General features: G+C 38.2%; 1 protein-coding gene across 4 annotated transcripts in view; it reads right to left on the bottom strand.

Moving 5' to 3' along the window:
- POLQ (DNA polymerase theta) overlaps window positions 1–6,208 on the bottom strand; it is a 94,624-nt gene extending 88,416 nt beyond the window's left edge. For 3 of the 4 annotated variants that reach the window (XR_012074154.1, XR_012074156.1, XM_072964211.1), the window contains exon 1: window positions 16–112. Coding sequence is in view for 2 of the 4 variants with exons in the window: in XM_072964211.1 (XP_072820312.1) it covers window positions 16–98 (83 nt within the window). In the remaining 2 variants the exon portion in view is untranslated. Of the gene's footprint in view, window positions 1–15; window positions 125–1,702; window positions 1,860–3,180; window positions 3,312–5,254; window positions 5,435–5,906 lie in introns of those variants that run through there. The other variant, XM_072964227.1, reaches the window with a different exon arrangement.
- Between the last annotated feature and the right edge of the window lie 11,640 nt (window positions 6,209–17,848).

Here is a 17,848-nt window from a genome sequence, read left to right as displayed (position 1 = left end):
ATTTCAGGTACTCACCAAGATGCTGATTTCTGAGCAATATAGCAAATCTTGGTCAGCAAAAGTTCCAGCAGATACCCTCGGTGAGAGTCTCCCAGCATATGCAATTCATCCACAACCACCATTCCTAAAGAGATTTTCCAAATACTAAGTTTCACAAAATTTCACAATTCCAAGAAGAATTTTAAAAGACTCAGTACCTTATATCTTATACAGTATGTAGCTGTCATTCTAATACATTGCAGATGACATAAATTTCTAACCATAAAACAAAAATTAGATTCCACTTAATGGACAATTATTTTCCAAGATATTTCAAGTATCAAGTGGTCTTACTACAATGTATTCTGGATCTAAAAACCAATGATTAGCAAACTCTGCCTCTCATTACTCTGGCACTTCTTAATTGGCAACCTTGTAGAAATACACATACAATGAGAATCAAAGACATCTATGACAATTATTCAGTGAGTTGACTTTTCTGTGAGGAAAATAGCCAAAGCAACCATACTAATGTTAGCAAGTTGCTTAGAAAAACAGCTTCAGATTAAGAAAAAAGAAATTATTTTAAGGGATGTTTTTGCTTGATTATGGTAGGCTAGTGACTCACTCTATTATAAAACATAAGTGTGAGCATAATTCCCTTCTCCCCTACTTGGAGAATTAAACCAGTCTATGCACTTGGAATAATGCTTAAGAATTACTGAACATTTATTATCAACCAAGCCTTTTTTTTTTATTAAAACAACCAATGCCTTCTTTAAACACTTTCATAACATCATAGTTTCCATGTGTACTCATGTTCCCTCTACAAAAATCAAGCTCTTTCAGACTTTTCCTAATGATAATTGATGCTCCTTTTCCTCATCAGTAAGCTATTTTCAAATCATAGTGTATGATGAGTTATTTCAACATTCATTCATTCAAAAAAATATAGTTACCTAGTGTGGCAGGTACTGCGCTAGGTATACTGGCTGTTAACACTTCATCTGATACAACATTTAATGTGAAAATTCTGATACAAACTGATGAATGTGACTTCTCTCTCCAAGCTTTACAGAGCAGGGCCCATGTCTTATTAAGCTTTGATTTCAATCCCCACCCCTACCTTACCTTTACCGTTTAAGTTTACCAGGAACATAATGAGTAGCTAACTGATATTCTTGCAGCTTCTATTGCTGCCACAATGGTTATTCTCTTCCTGTTGCTACCTCTACATAGTAGGCTTTCCTAAGTGATTAAAAAAAAAAAGGATTAAGATAGAAAAATTCCAAGCTCAGATACAGTGCCAGTTTCTGTAGTCCCTACCATTTCCCTACTGAACAACAGCCTCTGGGTCCAAGCCTAATCTAGATCCACTATCAGAATATGATAATAAATACATACATACACTAATTGCAGAGATGGCAGATGCTTCCTTCTATTCCTGGTAAACTTTAGACAGGAAAGAAGCAATAAGAAATGACTTGAGGGCTCAAGCGATATAGATATCCTCTATGTTTTGTAAAGTGCAAAAACACAAGGAAGTAGAGTCAATAACATCAGTAAGACGTAAAACTTTTTTTACAGATGCCAATTCTCACCTCCAGAAGTAGATGACAGACAACAGAATAAAACATGAGACATACTGAAATCACAACAGCGCCACTCCATTCTATCAAAAAATAGCAAGAGAAAGTATACGCTTATTTTCTAAGTTGCTCACCTAATAGATCCATCTTATTTTCCTCTATGAGGTGATTGATCAGACCATTCGCTCTCTCAATTGTGCAGACAGCAATATCCAAAGAAGAGAAAGGCCTTGTTGGAGAGGTACTGCCCATATAACCATCCACTTTTATTCCTACTTCCTGAAACAGACTCTGAATTGAGTAAAAGGAATAATACAGGTAAAAACACTTGAAAATCATGAATTTTAAATTGGTTCCATCCCAGAACATAGACATAAGTATACAAAGACACTTATCAGATTACTGTTAGTTATTCCCAATAGCATACTTAATCAAATGAGTTCTAACAGCTCTTTATAGAATTAAAATTAGAGAAAAACTACCTTAAGCACTAACATTTTTAATCTAATAAACCAGCAAGAACTAGCTCTTTAACATTAATATAACACTTTCAGAAACAAATTTATCCTTCATGAGGGAAATATTCTTATCCCACTAAAGATTAGTTTTTTATAGAACAGAAGAAAGATTTTCAAAAATCAAATGCAGTGGGGCTTTGATGTTAATTTTTTTTAACTTCAGTTTTAACTAACATACATTCTCAATAAAAAGGATCCTTTCATCATTTTGTTACTTTGCTTTAAGTTGAAAGGATGTTACTATGTAGGACCAGCTTTGTTGGCTCTTTGGCCTCTGAAATAACTATTAAAAAGATTTATAGAACCACTGAATTTTAGAGCTGTTCATTCAATAAAACGTTTCTGGATGCTTACTGAGTTAACCCATAGTTAACCCCATAGTTTTATTTTACCAATGAAAAATTTGAGGCCCAGTAGATTATGTATCTGGCCCGAAGACAAAGTTGGTGGCAAAACTGGGACTAGAACTCAGATTCTTTAGACTTCCAGTACAATAATCTTGCCATTCCAAAAGCACATTTTTTCACTGCAGGAATCAGAATTTATTCTATTTAATGAAATATTACATTGGTAAAAATGTCCTAAAGACCAGTGAGTATCATACAAACATGAACTCTTATTATTCACTTTTGCAGGAGAACAGAACAGACCACAAGCCTGGAGCTTTACATAAGCACCGATGGATCTTATTCTTCATCCTCGAACATTTTCAAATGGCTCTCAATTAGGATGGGATATGTTTCCTTAAACACACATCCTTTCCATGCTTCAGTCTGGTCCTACTACTCAGTTAAGATGTTGACTATTAATTTGCACGTTTATATGCTAATTAAAGTATTCTCCCTATTTCCTAAGGAAAAGTTTTATAAATTTTTATACAGTTTTCACCAATTACTCCTTATTTGATGATCCTTTCTCCTTTATGTGGTAATAGAAAACTTTCTCCTCATAAATAGTCAGCTGTTAAAGCTACATTGAGATGCAATAAATGAAACTTTATTTTCCATTTGCTTTTACAATTCTATTTCAAATGAGTAAAGCCAAAGCTGCCAATAATAGGCCTTCCACCATTAAACTTAGTACAAGAACATTACCTGGAGATAGTATTTCTTCTCTTTTGCCACAGAGACAAAAGGTAAAATAAATAGAGCTTTCTTCCGCATTTCCAATACCCGCTTCAAAATAAGTAGTTCAGCAACAAGAGTCTTCCCAGCACTTGTAGGAGCTAAAACATGTTATTCCACAAGGTTATCACAAAAATATGTAATATCTGATACACTGCATTAATAAATGTTTTAGATCATATCCAGTAATTACATAGCCTAATACTAACCTATCATTAAGGCCCCAACTAGCATCTGAAACCTTTATACCCTGAAAAGCCCCTGACTTTAAACCAACTTTCTAAATAATCTCGCACTCAAAACAGAGTGTTAAATCTTTTCATCATCAATAAATGATGAATATTATTGAGTACCTAGCTTATACCTAAGGATCCTTTCCTTTAAGTACTAAGTGGTTAAAAGCCCTGATTAGAGGAAGGAGTTAAACAGCTTTAAGATACTGTGATAGGAGCTATGATAGAAGTTGAGGGAGAAGAGCTGGAAGGAAGTTTATGAAAAGGAAACAGAAGTTTTAAGAAGGGAAGAAGAAAGATATGCCAAACAGAAGAAACAGCATATGCAAAGGCCTAGAGGGAAGCCTGGTATATTCAGATGATAGTGAGTACTTAATTAAGTATGAAATATAAAGTACAAGTGGAGGACTGAAAAAAAGAGATATGAAAGTGCCACATGAAGTAGAGGTTTATAATTCCACCATGCAAGGAGTTTAGAATTTATCCTGAAAGCAATGTAGAGTGACTAGTGAGTTTTATGAACAGGAGGGACGAAATCATATTTGTACTTTATAGAGGCCACTTTGGTTGCGGAAGCAAAGTAGAAGCAGAGAGAAAAGATAAACTTGTTAAAAAGCTATTGCATCATCTAGAAGAAAGATAACAGTAAACTAGGTAATGGACCTAAGAGAGAGCAGTAGCCAGAATCAAGATATTTGAAGTAACAGACACTGGACTTGGCTGATTATTTACTGTGAGTTGGTGACCAGATTTATGAATGACACCCAAGTTTTTGTTTAAGCAACTGAACTCGTCAGGCCATTCTACCACTGCCACTAAATGCCACTAGTTAGCATTTACTGAGTATTTCCTGTGGGCCAAAAAACTTTTCTAAGCTCACTCTTTTTTCTCTCTCCCCCCACCCCCACTCCTTCCCTTCTGTCTCCCTTCTCTTTCCTCTCCCACTCCTCTCTCTCTCTCCCAAATAATTTGTCAGATTACACAACCAGCAAACAGCCTGAACTTACATCAGCTGATAGTGAATTCTCTAATTCTTACTGGTACCCATAATGAAATATCTGGATGACTCACAATTTCAGGAAAAACTGATACAAAGGAAGTGCATCTTACCAAGTGATTAGACTCTAAAATCAGTATACTGAGCACAGATGGTTAAAACTTATATGTCAAAGTTGCCCTTGAAAGCCCATATAAATCTTTTACAAGTATATTACATATGGTTTTGTGTATACAATTCTGTATAAACTGGTCAATTTATAAGCATATAATATACAATATTCACACACTGAAAAGCAACTGAGATCAACTAGGGGTAGAGCAGATTTACATCTTCCACTGCACACTCACCCTGAGACATTTGTTTGTTGAGAAGAATGGCTGGCACGTAGCTCTCTTTAAATTGTCAGGTTTTTGCCTTCCCCCTGCCTGAATGGAATTTACATAAGTATATATCTGATGGCATTTAGAATGACTGGAACCATTGAAAACTTTTCCTAACAATATTAACAGAACTTCTTTGAGAATATTTTATCATTAAAGAAGTCAGTGAGATAATACTGACAATTCTTTCTTGGACAATGCAAAAACTAAAATTGAATTCTTTTGATTTGTGAAAGCTAGAATTATGCAACTTCATTAAAGGAATTTTTACCTAATTCTTAAAAAAAAAGTATACATATGATGAAACTCTTCATCTATTTTAAGACTTTCTCTAGTTACAAAGCACTGTCTCACCTACTTTACTTCAATATTCTTTACATTTATAATGCCTTAAAAATAGTAGGGAACTAAATCTGCACACATTTGAATACCTGAATAGACTAAATTCTTCCCTTCCAGGACTCGTCCAAGCAAAAGGCACTCTGCCTGCCATTCAAACATCTTTTGTACACCAAAACTGTGATATTTCTCCAGAACCGCTGTAGGAAGTCCCCAGTTTGCTAATAGCAGCCTGTCTGTGTGGTCATCAGGAAATATCTGCTTGCATTCCCCTTTTAGGAAAAAAAAAAGGAATTGATAGTCGAATTTAGTGCCAATGTTAAGACTTCAGTAACTAGTTTTCCACTGTGTTTTGGAATCCATTTATGTTGGAAAGAGGTTTATTTAAAGTACATCCTGACAGAAAGCACAATCAACATAAGGAGTACTGGGCACTATTAGAAGTAAATCCCCTACAGGTGATGCGATTTGCCTAACTAGTACATTGTTTCTGTAAATTAAGGTCGAAAGCCCCAGAAACTCCTTTAATATTAGTACCAGGCGGTCGCTGAATACGGGCTGAAAGCTCTTCCCTGTCAACGGAAAGTGACCTGCCGCACCAGACCCGAGTCACAAACCGAGAAGGGGAGTAGAAGCCGAATGGTCATGCGAGCGAGCCAGCCCCGCGCGGTGCAGGCACACCCCGACAAGCGGCCGGGCTGAGCTGCCCGCCTCGCCCGCCGCCCACGGAGCGCCTGGGAGTACCTGCAGCTCTAGCTGGCCGGCGGCCGCGGTCCTTCAGGCTGCGTCCCAGGCCCGGGGGCGGGCTGAGCACCGGCCCCGAGGGGAGCAGGAGGTTGTCACTGCTGTCACCGCCGCTCCCCGAAAAGGAGTCTGAGCCCGATGCTGAACGTCGCCGTTTCCCACTCCAGCGCGTTAGATTCATCGCGAAATCTTCTCGGCTCTTCAGGGAAAGATACAGTCCCAGGGTCCTCCTGTTCTGGAGAAAACGGGCCTGCTGACAGATGCGGCCGCCATCTTCCCGCCACAGTTTTCAAACTCCCGCCTCCCAGCCCGCCCCGGAACCACAGAGTTCTCAGTGGCGAGAGTAACCCGAGGACCATAGAGTCGTGGGGAAGGAGCGGCTCTCTGGTGTCTCAGACCTCCGGCCTCCCACTTTAATTATTGGTTAGTGTAAGAGAACCAGAGTTGGACCTAAAATAAAAGGGGGAATAAAACAGACTCAGCATATGTAATATCCAATTATAATCAGACTGGCTTAAGATTTTTCCTTTTCTTTTTGTCCATTTCTGGTTTGAATAGCAAGGTAATGCTAACTTCATAAAGTGAGCTTCCGATAGTAGATTAGAGAAGGAGCTGTTTTTAACATATTGGTATTTTTAAAACAATTACTACAGGATATATGTGCAAAATATTATACAAGTAAAATTTAGGATTTCAAATGAAGCGTAATTTACTCTCCTGGTGTATGATGATAGGGCAGAGTCTGTTTTTGTACCCAAATTCTACTTGAGCCATCATACACTGTGAAGAACATGTGATGGAGTCTTGGGGACTGCTGGCCGATACACCTCTCCGTAGTAAAAGGCTACTTAGAAGGGGTTCTGGATGTGCCTGAGTGATCATTCTGAGCCAAGAGCTCATTAATGGATCTGTGCTCTATCTTTTGGCAAGGGAGAATGAAATGAATTCTGGATTTAAACGGATGCCGGTTTATTACCTAGTTGCACAATTCGTTTCACCAAGCAAATCTAGTAAGCTAGAGGCCTGCCCTGAAGAGGTGGTGCTTTTCTATACAACTAAAAATCTCAAAAGGACCAGTCCAAAAAAGAAACTATGAAGTCTGGGAAACAGGAGAATCAACTCTCCTGTGAAAATCTACCTTGTTAAAAAAATTTTTTGAACAATGTTCTAAAATTCCACAAGATGGAGACATTACTCCATGAAGGAATCACTTTTCTTAGTTACCTTTTATGCAGTCATTTGACTATTTATTGAGAATCTACTGTGTGCTAGGCACTGGGTGTATGGCAGGGAAATGGCATGAAATGGCTCTGGCTATCAAAGAGAAAGAGCCTAAAGAAGGAGACAGACATTAAACTAGTTAATTAATTGATAATTTTAAGTTGTACTAATGCTCAGGCAGAAAAGAACAGACCGCTCTTAAAGAAATAAAAGGGATATTTTAGCCTGTAGTCATGGAAGGACTTTATGAGATGCAGTGTAGCAGGAGGGTCAAGAGTGCAGCTCTAAAGCCAGTCAGTCTGGTTTTGAAGACTTACTAGCTGTGTGATCTTGCTTAACCCTTTGTTCATCCTTTTCCTCATCTACATGATGAAAGTAATAATAGTAACAACCTATTTGGTTATTATGAGCACTAAGTTGTCAATTTGTGTAAAGTGCTTAGAACAGTACCCCAACATAAGAAGTACTATTCAGAGAAAATGATATATAAATATTCTAATATTGCTCCCAATATAAATCCAGCATTTTAATGGGAAAAGAATAAGCTAAAGAAATATCTGTCATAAAGTTATTCTATTTTTATTAAGTGAAGAGAGAAAGTGAGAAAAATAATTAGGGAGAAATTGAAAGAAATGGTTTGTGTCATCCTACTAAAAAGACTAGAAAATAATTTAAAATTTACAGTTTATTTCAAACATTCAATATAAATTTCTAATTTAAAAAACTCTTAGAAAATAGGAAAGAAAAGATTACTTCTCAAAAATATTTAATATTTTATGCTAATAGTTACCATAATAATTAATGCTAATACACCTGAAGTATTTCCCACCTGTTTTTTGTGTCTGAACTTGAGTTCCTTGGAATTATATCTGTTGTAATTCTTGGAGGTCTCCATTGAAGACCTTGAAAAAATTTTCACACGTAGTTTTGCTAGTTATCTGGGAGATGTACAAACTGTGACCTATTTTACTTATTTATTTTTTGTTTGGTTGGTTTTTTTGTTTGTGTGTCTGGGGGGGGAGGTAATTTGGTTTATGTATTTATTTATTATTTTTTTAATTTAATAGAGGTACTGGGGATTGAACCCATTACCTCATGCATGCTAAGCATGCACTCTACCACTGAGCTATACCCTGGCCCCCTCCCCTGGCCTATTTTAAACATAGTCTCTGGGTTGGCTTTTCTTTAAAATACAATATTGAAAGTAGAGTGATGTTAGACACCCAGAGCCAGATTTGGACAGCTTCCATACTCACCATCTCAATCTTCAGATCAGAGATTTCTCTGCTTTACTTATTGCAGGGGCTACCCTTTTGGGTTTTGGCATTATAGAGGGGATTTAAGGAGGGTAGTAATTAGGTTTATTTATTCATTCTAATGGAGGTCCAGGGGATTGAACCCAGGACCTCGTCCATGCTAAGCACAGACTCTACCACTGAGCTATACCTTCCCCCTATACAGGGGATTTTAGAGCTTATCTCCCATTCTGCTAGGAACCCCAGATTCCCATTCCCCAGAACATATAATCCATTAAAATCCACACTCTAGACCACCAGAGATCAGCATACATCACTATGGAAAACTTTGGTTCTAATGCTTCACTTACTCCTTTACTTAATCCTTTGATTATTTGACATTTCTGTCTGACAATAAATTCTCTGATTTTACCAGTTTATCATGAATTTTAAAAGATGTATTTTTTATATAACATCCAGAATTTTAAGGAAAATGTACTGTGCTAGAAGTGGTTTTTTGTTTGGCCTAATATTGCTGAACACAGAAGTAAAGGAAACTCAACAACAATTAATGTACATTCAAAGATGTCATCTGAAACAGTTAGGTTCTACTGTATAGCACAAGGAACTATATTCATTACCTTGTAATAGCCTAGAATGAAAAAGAATGTGAAAAGAAATATATATTTATGTATAACTGAATCACTATGCTGTATACCAGAAATTAACACATTGTAAACTGACTATACTTCAATAAAAAGGAAAAAAAAAGATGTCATCTGATTATTTTAGTAAGTTTGCACAAATAATGAAGAGCAGTTTATCCCTTGAAATTGCAGAAGTTATAAGAAAAAATGAAATTTACACAAACCAAATTTGTGAACTGCCTAAAACAATCTACTGAGACTGAATAAATTTTGTGCTTCTCAGGGGTGTAATGTATATTATGATAATTATAATTAACACTGCTCTATGTTATATATGAAAATTGTTAAAAGAGTAAATCCTTAGAGTCCTCATGACAAGAAAAAAAATTTTTTCTATTCCTCTAATTTTGTATTTATTTGAGATAATGGATGTTTACTGAACTTACTATGATAATTATTTCATGATAGATGTAAGTCAAATCATTATGCTGTACACTTGAAGCATATAGTGCTGTATGTCAATTATATCTCCATGAAACTAGAAGAAAAAAGCAATAAACAAAAAAAATGTGTACTTCTCACATGAGTGGAAGTGATTCGCAAAAAAAGAAACAGCTGGAAAATGTACTCGATCAGCAGTGTGGGATACAAGTGGTGCTGACTGAGTCTAATGTGCTCAGAATAAAGGAGCTGCCAATTAAGAGGATTTTGTGTTCGAAGTTCAGTGGTTCTCAACTGTTTAGTCTAGTGGCTTCACATAAGAATCCCCTGGGGAACTCTGAGGAACTCTAAAAATATTATCCTACTCCTAGAGATGCTGACGAAATTGGTGTGTATAGATTCTAGGCACTGATATCTCTTAAAAGCTCCCTAGGTGTTCCTACAATGCTGCTGGAATTGAGAACAACTGGTGTAATCCAAGGAAGGTGGACTTGAATTCAGGTGGCTTCAGTGAGAAAGTTTTAATAAGAGGCTGAAATTAATAAGGAAATCTGAAAAAAGACTTATTTCTCCACACTGACCCAAAGAATTAGTAGAAATAGCTTACATGGATGGGAATGGAAGCAAAATCAAAATACCTACAGAGGTCTAGGTTAAAACATCAGAAAGCCAATGTAAAGGTGGTAAAACTAAACAGTGAATGCCTGAATGAGACTAAGTTAATTGAGTATGTAAAAACACAAACCTGTAACTTCCAAATTCCAATGTAGATTGTTCTCCCACTTCTCACATGGCAATACCTGCTGACTGCCTGTGTAATAAACACCAAGCAGGCACTGTGAGGAAGACAGATAAGCACTAAGCCTGGGAATCTTATGTATCTGTTTTACAGTAGAAATAGACTTTGATTAGATGGGGAAAGGAGTGAGTACTTTGCCAGGGAAAAGTTACCAAAAGGAGCTCTGGGGCAACAATCTCCTGCTTGGTTTGGGGTGGGGGTCAGAGCACATCTAAGCAAGCACTCCGGGGCTGCCACTGGGGTCTTTGATTGCATGGTTTTTAGAGCAGCTCTTATGGATTCTGAGGATTTCTCTAGATGTTACTTTTTTTCTTTGATCCCATCAATTCTACCCCTCTTCTTATTTAGACAAAATCTTCCCCAAATCAGCAGCAACAAATAGGAAAAATGTGTGGAGGATTTGCTTATAGCCAGCTGCTTTGATGTAGGGTTGAGGACGCAGGTCTAGTCAAGGGTGAATTTGTGCTCCTGTCTTCTTTTTGCATTTTCTCATTGTCTCTTTCCCTAATTCTCTCTCCTCATTTTCACTTTAATTGCTTTTCTCCCCTTCCCTTTCTATTTAGGTTTAGTCACTATTATGATAGCACGCATAATATAATGTAAAATTTTATTTTTAATACGCTCAGAATCCTACATGGAAAGAATTCTTTTATCGTAGGGGGAACTTTACTCTTACCTGTAGTTCTCATGTTAATAAAATGGCATTAAAGTGACTCATTGGTGTCCTTAAGTGTAATTTTTATTATATATTAGACAATCTTTTGCATACAAATTGGTAAATAAATGCATATCAGGATTCTACCTCATTTCTTACTAAAATGGGACCAATTTAAAAGATCACATCTTCACTGCCCCTTTGGTGGCATGCAAATCCTGGGTTATGTCAGTGACAACCCTGACGGCAAGGACTTACAGAGTCTCCTCTCTTGTATCACTTCACGTGCAAGGGCAAAGCAAGAGTGTTTCTCTTGGTTCAATAGTGTCATGAGTATCTCATTATCTTCCAGACTCAGAACACATAGGAAAATTTCTAGAGGGTGTGACTTGGATTGGACCAGTTTCTAAGGCAAGAAGACATATAGCTGAAGTGTAGGTATTTTAGTTATTCAGGCTGCTGTAACAAAATACCATAGACTTGGTGACTTATAGACAACAAAATATTTTCTCATAGTTCTGGAGACTGGAAGCCTGAAATGAGGATGTCAGCATGTTTTATGTTTGTTTTTCAGTTTTCTTTTACTTGCCTTCCTACGGATTGCTAGAATATTTTTCAGAATTCTGTTTTAACTGACCTACAATTTTTGAGCACATCTCTTTGCATAGCTTTTTAAACTGATTTCTCACAGTAATCACTTTACATATGTATATAAATATATGTATTATATATATAATCAAAGTCAATGGATCTTGACATATTGAGTGAATTGTAGACTTGCTTTATATCCATTTACTCTCCCCCATTTATAACTGTGTTATTGTGTTCAATATTTTCTGTGTATTCATTGAGAACTACACTGAAGTGTATTATAATTTTTGCTTTAACCATCAATTTAGAAAACTCAGGAAGAGAAAGAAAATCTATTGTATTTACCCATATTTTTATCTTTCTGTGTTCTTTCTTCCTTCTTGTTGTTCCATGGATCCTTCTTCTATTACTTCCTTTTTGTTTAGAGAGCTTCCTTTAGCCATTCTTTTAAGGTAGGTCTTTTGGTGACAAATTCTCTTAGTTTTCTTTCATCTGAGGGTGTCATAGATTCCACTTCAGATCTGAAAATATTTTCAATAGATACAAAATTCTGGGTTAACTTTGAGCACTTGAAAAATGCTTTGTTACCTTCCTCTACTTTCCTCCTGGTGTCTGATGAGAAATACACAGTCATTTGGATTGCTTTTTTCCCAATCAGTACCATGTCATTTCTCTCTGACTGCTATTAAGACTTTGTCTTTAGTTTTCAAAAGACTATCATGTGTCTTGATAAGAATTTCTCTAGATTTAACACATTTGAGGTTTGCTCAGTTTTTTCAATCTGTATGTTTATGATTTTTTTGCCAAATTTTGGAAATTTTTAGTCATTTTAAAAAACATTTTTCAGCCTTCCCTCTTACTCTCTACCTCTGGGACTCCAATGACACAAACATTAGATCTTTCTTTGGCCATGTGTCCCTAAGTTTCTGTTCATTTTTTCCCAGGCATTTTCCCCTTTGTTGTTGAGATTGGGTACTTTCTACAGTTCAAGTTCACAGATTCTTCCTTCTGTCCTCTCCATTTTGCTATTGATCCTATCCACTGAGTTTTTTTCTTTTGGTCATCATATTTTTTAGTTCTAAAATTTTTATTTGATTCTTCTTTATATCTTTATTTCTTTTCTTGAGGCTTCCTATTTCTTTACTGAGCTTTATATTTTTTGTGTCAAGAGTACTTGTAATTGTTGAAAACATTTTACGGTGGTTGCTTTAAAATTCTTGTCAGACAATTTGATATGTGTGTCATCGCTTCCTTGGCATTTGTTAATTGTCTCACTTAGTATGAGATCTCCCTGGTTCTTGGTGTGACAAATGGTTTTCACTGGAAACCTGGACATTTTGTACACTGTAAGACTCAGGATCTTATTTAAATCCTGTGTTTTAGCAGTCCTCCTCTGACACCAATCTGATGGATGTGGGGGGCACCACCTTATTAATCTCAGGTTGGGGTGGAAGTTCAGGTTGTACACTCAGCATCCCTTGACATGCTGTGTATGTAGGTGGTGGGGGAGTGGGACAGAAGGTGGAGGGGAAAAGAGAGGAAGGATCTCATTTCAGTGGGTGGGGGTGGAAATTTAGGTTTGCTACTAGACCCTTGTTGATCCCACCCTGGCTGGAAGGCGAGGGATACCTCATTATAGCTCTTCACGTAGCTTCCACTGACACCTTTTGAGGGGGGGTCAGGGGCTTGTTACTACTGAGAAGTCACAAAAGTCCTCACTCTCAAGTAAGCTTCATCTGATAACGTTAGAGCAGGCAGATAGCTAGATATGAGCAGAGAAAGGGGGACACAGACCAAAGGCAGGAATTGGGCAGAAAGGAGGGTCACAAGCCAAATGCACGAAACCACACATCATATAAGCACCAGGGGTCCCTGGTCAGAGAAAGAAAAGCAGAAACCTTTGGGCTGATAAGGAATCAGACCCTTGGGGGTGATGAGTGGCCTGGAGACAAACAAGGAAAGGTGAGAAAAGGCAGGAATTTCCAGTGTTCGACTGTAACCTTTTGCTCATTATGCCCTCATTTCAATAAAATTAGCCTTGCAGATCAGAAGTACCCATCATGCACCTATGCCATGACACTTCAGATCCAGACTAAATAAAGACAAAAATCCCTCCTCCTTTTGGGAAGGTGGAGTTGGGATGATAATCAGGGAATACAACTCCAAACCCTTCCCTCCCCAATGAATATTCTGCCCAAACATTTTTACACCCTATGTAATTAACTTGCCAAAGAAACACAGGGCAGCTGCTCACCTGAGCCTGCCAGCTCTCCCCTTGAGAGTGTACTATCCATCCTTTAGTAAGTCCTCACTTTACTTTTTTTAACCAGCACATCTTGTCTCTGAATCCTTTCTGGGACAGAACAAGAACCTGAAACACTGCAACAATACTACCCACTAAATGCAGGGGAGAAACACCTCATTATTCCCAGATGGTATTGGAACTCTAGGCTTCCCCACTGGTCTTAACTGACACATGAAGGGGAAGAGGTGCTCATTACCCCCCAGCAAGGATGAAAGTCCTGGCTCCCCACCTAGCCTTCTATGACACCTCCCAGGTGAAAAAAAATGGGAGAGAATGTGTATAATCAGGCCACCCAAGGTTCTCTTGCTGTCTGAACCCCTTCTCAACCAGTCCCTGCCTCATCCACACTACTCTCCTGGCTGACCTTCCCTGTTAATCATGGAGCCTAATCAGTGAATGCCTACATACTTGTCCCTGGCCCCAGCTAATGGTTGTTCTAATCTGTAGATCAGAACTATCTCCACTACAATAGGTTATCAAAGGGGCGGTGAAGGGTGTGCCCCTCTGCTGGTTTCCCTAGTGACTGATGAGCCAATATGACATCGATTCCCTCTACAACTGGTAACTTCCCTCTCCCCACCAGTAGTGAAGAGTACTGCCATGTCCTGCCTGCCATCTACTGCACACAGTGGGGTGTGGTTCCAGGGCCTTGCTTCAGAAAGGTAAAAGTCCCCTTCCATTAAACCACTGATGTCTGTGGGCTCTTTTCTTTGGTCTTGAGGCTGGGCTAGCACAGGACTTGCAGGCCTGTAAGGTGCAGCCCAACAAAATGCCTCCTTATAGTGGCAAAGGTGTAAGTTTGGGCTTTTCACTCAGTTTTGCTGGCTGGGGGGGAGGTAGTGTTTTTGTAGAGTGCAGATCATCTAAAAGTCTCCTGTCTTGCTTGGCTGCCCCCTTCCTGGTCCTTTGACAGGAATAGCAGGGTTCTCTGGGTGCTTTTTTTTTGTCTCTGCCTATTGGCAATTTCCCAGTTGCTGGCTTTTCTAGTGTCCACACTGGGATATATAAGGCAAAACAAAACAAAACAAAACAACCAATAAAGCAAAATAGGAAACTCACAATAGTGAATTTGCAGGGGTGAAAGGCAGGAGGCAGGTGGTGGTGCACAGGTCCTTAGTTGGTCTGCCTTCACTCCACCTTTCACAGTCTTTCTATGTTTGTTTATATAATATTCATGGCTTTTCTTTGTACTTAGTAAAAGGAATAGGGGAAAGTATATGTATTTCATCTCCCCAGAATTAGAAATCTCACTGTGCACTCTTTTAATGATCTTTTTTATAAACAGATATTTATAGTGTATACTGCTGATGCCCTGCCCAGATCCCTTTCATTGCAATTTTATCCAATCCCCAACTTTTCCTTTTTATTTATTTATTTTATTTTTATATCCTTTTTATTTTTGATGGAGGTACTGGGGATTGAGCCCAGGACCTTGTGTATGCTAAGCATGCGCTCCACCACTGAGCTATACGCTCCCCCCATCATCCCTAGCTTTTCTAGGAGTTGGCTGATAACTCACAACTGCTCCTTTCTCTGAGGACTTGCCATGGGGTAAATGGGAGCTATCTAAGTCTTCCCTTAGTTACCATGACCACCAGTCCTTCCTGCCAGGACCAGGCCTCTGCCAGAACTGCACATCTGTGCTCTAGAGCTTCCCCCGGAGATGACTGCAGCTAGTCTGCTGCTGAGACCACACTCTTGATATATTTATGTTGCCTGATTTGTCAGTCTTTTCTTTTGTGGTTAATGCTGATTGAGCTTTTGTTATATCCCATCCCCACTTCCCACTACTTTTTCCCTTTGACCATCTCTGATTCTCATCTTTTTTTATTCCTTCCATTTCTCTAAACTTGTTTTTGTAATGTCAAAGTAAACAGAGCTAGTCCCAACTCACTTCAACTCTGTGAGCTTCAAAGATCTCATCAGCAAAGTGGTGATAATGTTCCTACCTTACATATCAGTGGAGGTCCCATAAAAGCATGCACTTACAGGCATTGGCACAGGGTTTGAAACCTAATGAGAAGCAATCAGTGGGAGCAAAATTTATTATCTGTAATTCGTTTGTCCCCGGCTGTTGTGTGTTATTCTCCCTCTCTACTTTATGTTTTAGGTTTTTCTTTTTTAAAATTATATATCACTTTCTCTGTCTAAATACTATTCACAGCACAGCCAGAAATTGCCCACCTGTGGTCCCTCAGCCCCTCCATCTTGTTTCATGTCCCTCTTGGTCTGTTTCAGGTCAGAGCACATCTCACTCCTTTCAGCTACTCCCTCTGTGTCTCAGGGTGTTCTGTGGCAGAATTGAGATGCTGTATATAGGTGGTGTGTATCTCTTTTGCCTTAGAAGGGCTAAGGGGTGGAAACTTGGAGCTAGGCCTATAAGCAGTTAATTTCGAAATACAGCAAAATTGTTCATATCTGATACATCGGCAAACAAAGTGGCCTGACAGATTTAATAGAAAGTATGATACAGATTTTGTGGGAAAACACAAACATGTAGATACACTCCACAGAGATAAGTCGTGGAAAAAATGTATGTTGTGTGTTACAAAGAAGGATATATACATAGACTTAAAGCAGTTTTCCATTACATGCTAGGAAAGAAGTTTAGTGTCATACACGTGAGTGCATACACCAGAGGAACTCATCAGGAAAGGCTTCTATGATGAAGTAACTGAAACCTGAAGGGTTAGTGTAAGTTAATTGTAGGAAATTGGAGGAGAAAGAGCATTCCAGGCAGAGGACCAGTATGGGTGAAGGACCTGGGTTTTAAAGGACCTTGGAGAATTCTGAAAACTTAAATGAGGCCAACATGCTAGAGTATGGTGGGAGAAATTGGTGTAAGACGACATGAGAGATAGGAAAGGTCCAGATCATGCACAGCATTACAAGCCATAGTGTTTGACTTTTGTTTCTTGGACACCAGAAAACAGTTGAAGAGTTAGGAAAGAAAAAAAAAAACATGTATCAACATATGTAAAAAGATGACCCTGGATCTTATGTGAAAACAAAAAAAAAAAATAAGAAGAAATGTAAAGGAGCAAAAGCATAAAGAAGGCAATGAGTTATAAGACTATTGCCATCCTCCACTAAATAAATATTGGTGGCTTTTAGTAGCAGTGGAAATGGTGAAAATTATCGAATTGTGCATCTGTATTGAAAGTAGATTGCTTATGGATTCAATGCAGGGCGCAAGAGAAAGAGAGGTCAGGAACGACAAAAAAGAAGAAGCTGGAAGCACTTTAGCATAATTCAGCTAACCAAAGCATTTCAATCTTACCATGTCTCCCCAGCTATTAACATTTTATATTAATTTCTTTACATTTAAACCCCTCTGTGCCCACAAGGGCCAAAAAAGTAACATAAAGTGAAATGAGTGGGGACTATGAAAAACTCTTTATAGTCTCCTCCCTTGGAAATTGCATGTGGCAAAGACCACTAATAGTTGACCCCTAATACCAGCTATTCACATCTTCTTGCATAGTAACAAAATTCCAAAATTTTACCTAGCCGTGTGGCCATCCAAAACACTATCAATTAGGGTTTGATCAGGAAGGCTGAACTGTATGAATGATACAGAACAAGAGATCTATTACAAGTATTAGTTATAAAGTTGTGGAATCTGGTGAAGACTGATTTTTACCTCTGCTTCTGGTGGCAGGTCTGATGTCTGTCCCTGCAGGTCAGCAGAGCCAACAGTTGGGAAGAAAGCATGGATGTGAAATGGGGAAGCATGAGGACAAACTGGAACCTGCAAGACAAACTGGAGTCCATAAGTACAAACGAGAAACCTCATTCATCTCACTGTCTCCTCCTCTCAACGGGAAAAGAAGCAAAAAATACGTAGCCATCTGTAATCTAATGAACAGACTACATTTCTTTTCCCTTCTTGCAGTCAAGCATAGCATGTGACTAAGAAATAGCCAATGAGCATTTTGCTGTTAATGATGTTTCTAGATGAGGATTTTGGTTTGTTTGTTTTTTTAACTTTTGGGATTTAACAGGCTCCCAGAATCTAAGTATTGGATTAATCTATTCTGGAAAATCC

This window comes from Vicugna pacos, chromosome 1 (assembly GCF_048564905.1).
Source record: "Vicugna pacos chromosome 1, VicPac4, whole genome shotgun sequence".
Classification (NCBI taxonomy): Eukaryota; Metazoa; Chordata; class Mammalia; order Artiodactyla; family Camelidae; genus Vicugna; species Vicugna pacos.
The sequence above is the reverse complement of the archived record's forward strand: the minus strand, read 5'-3'. Positions and strand labels throughout refer to the sequence as shown.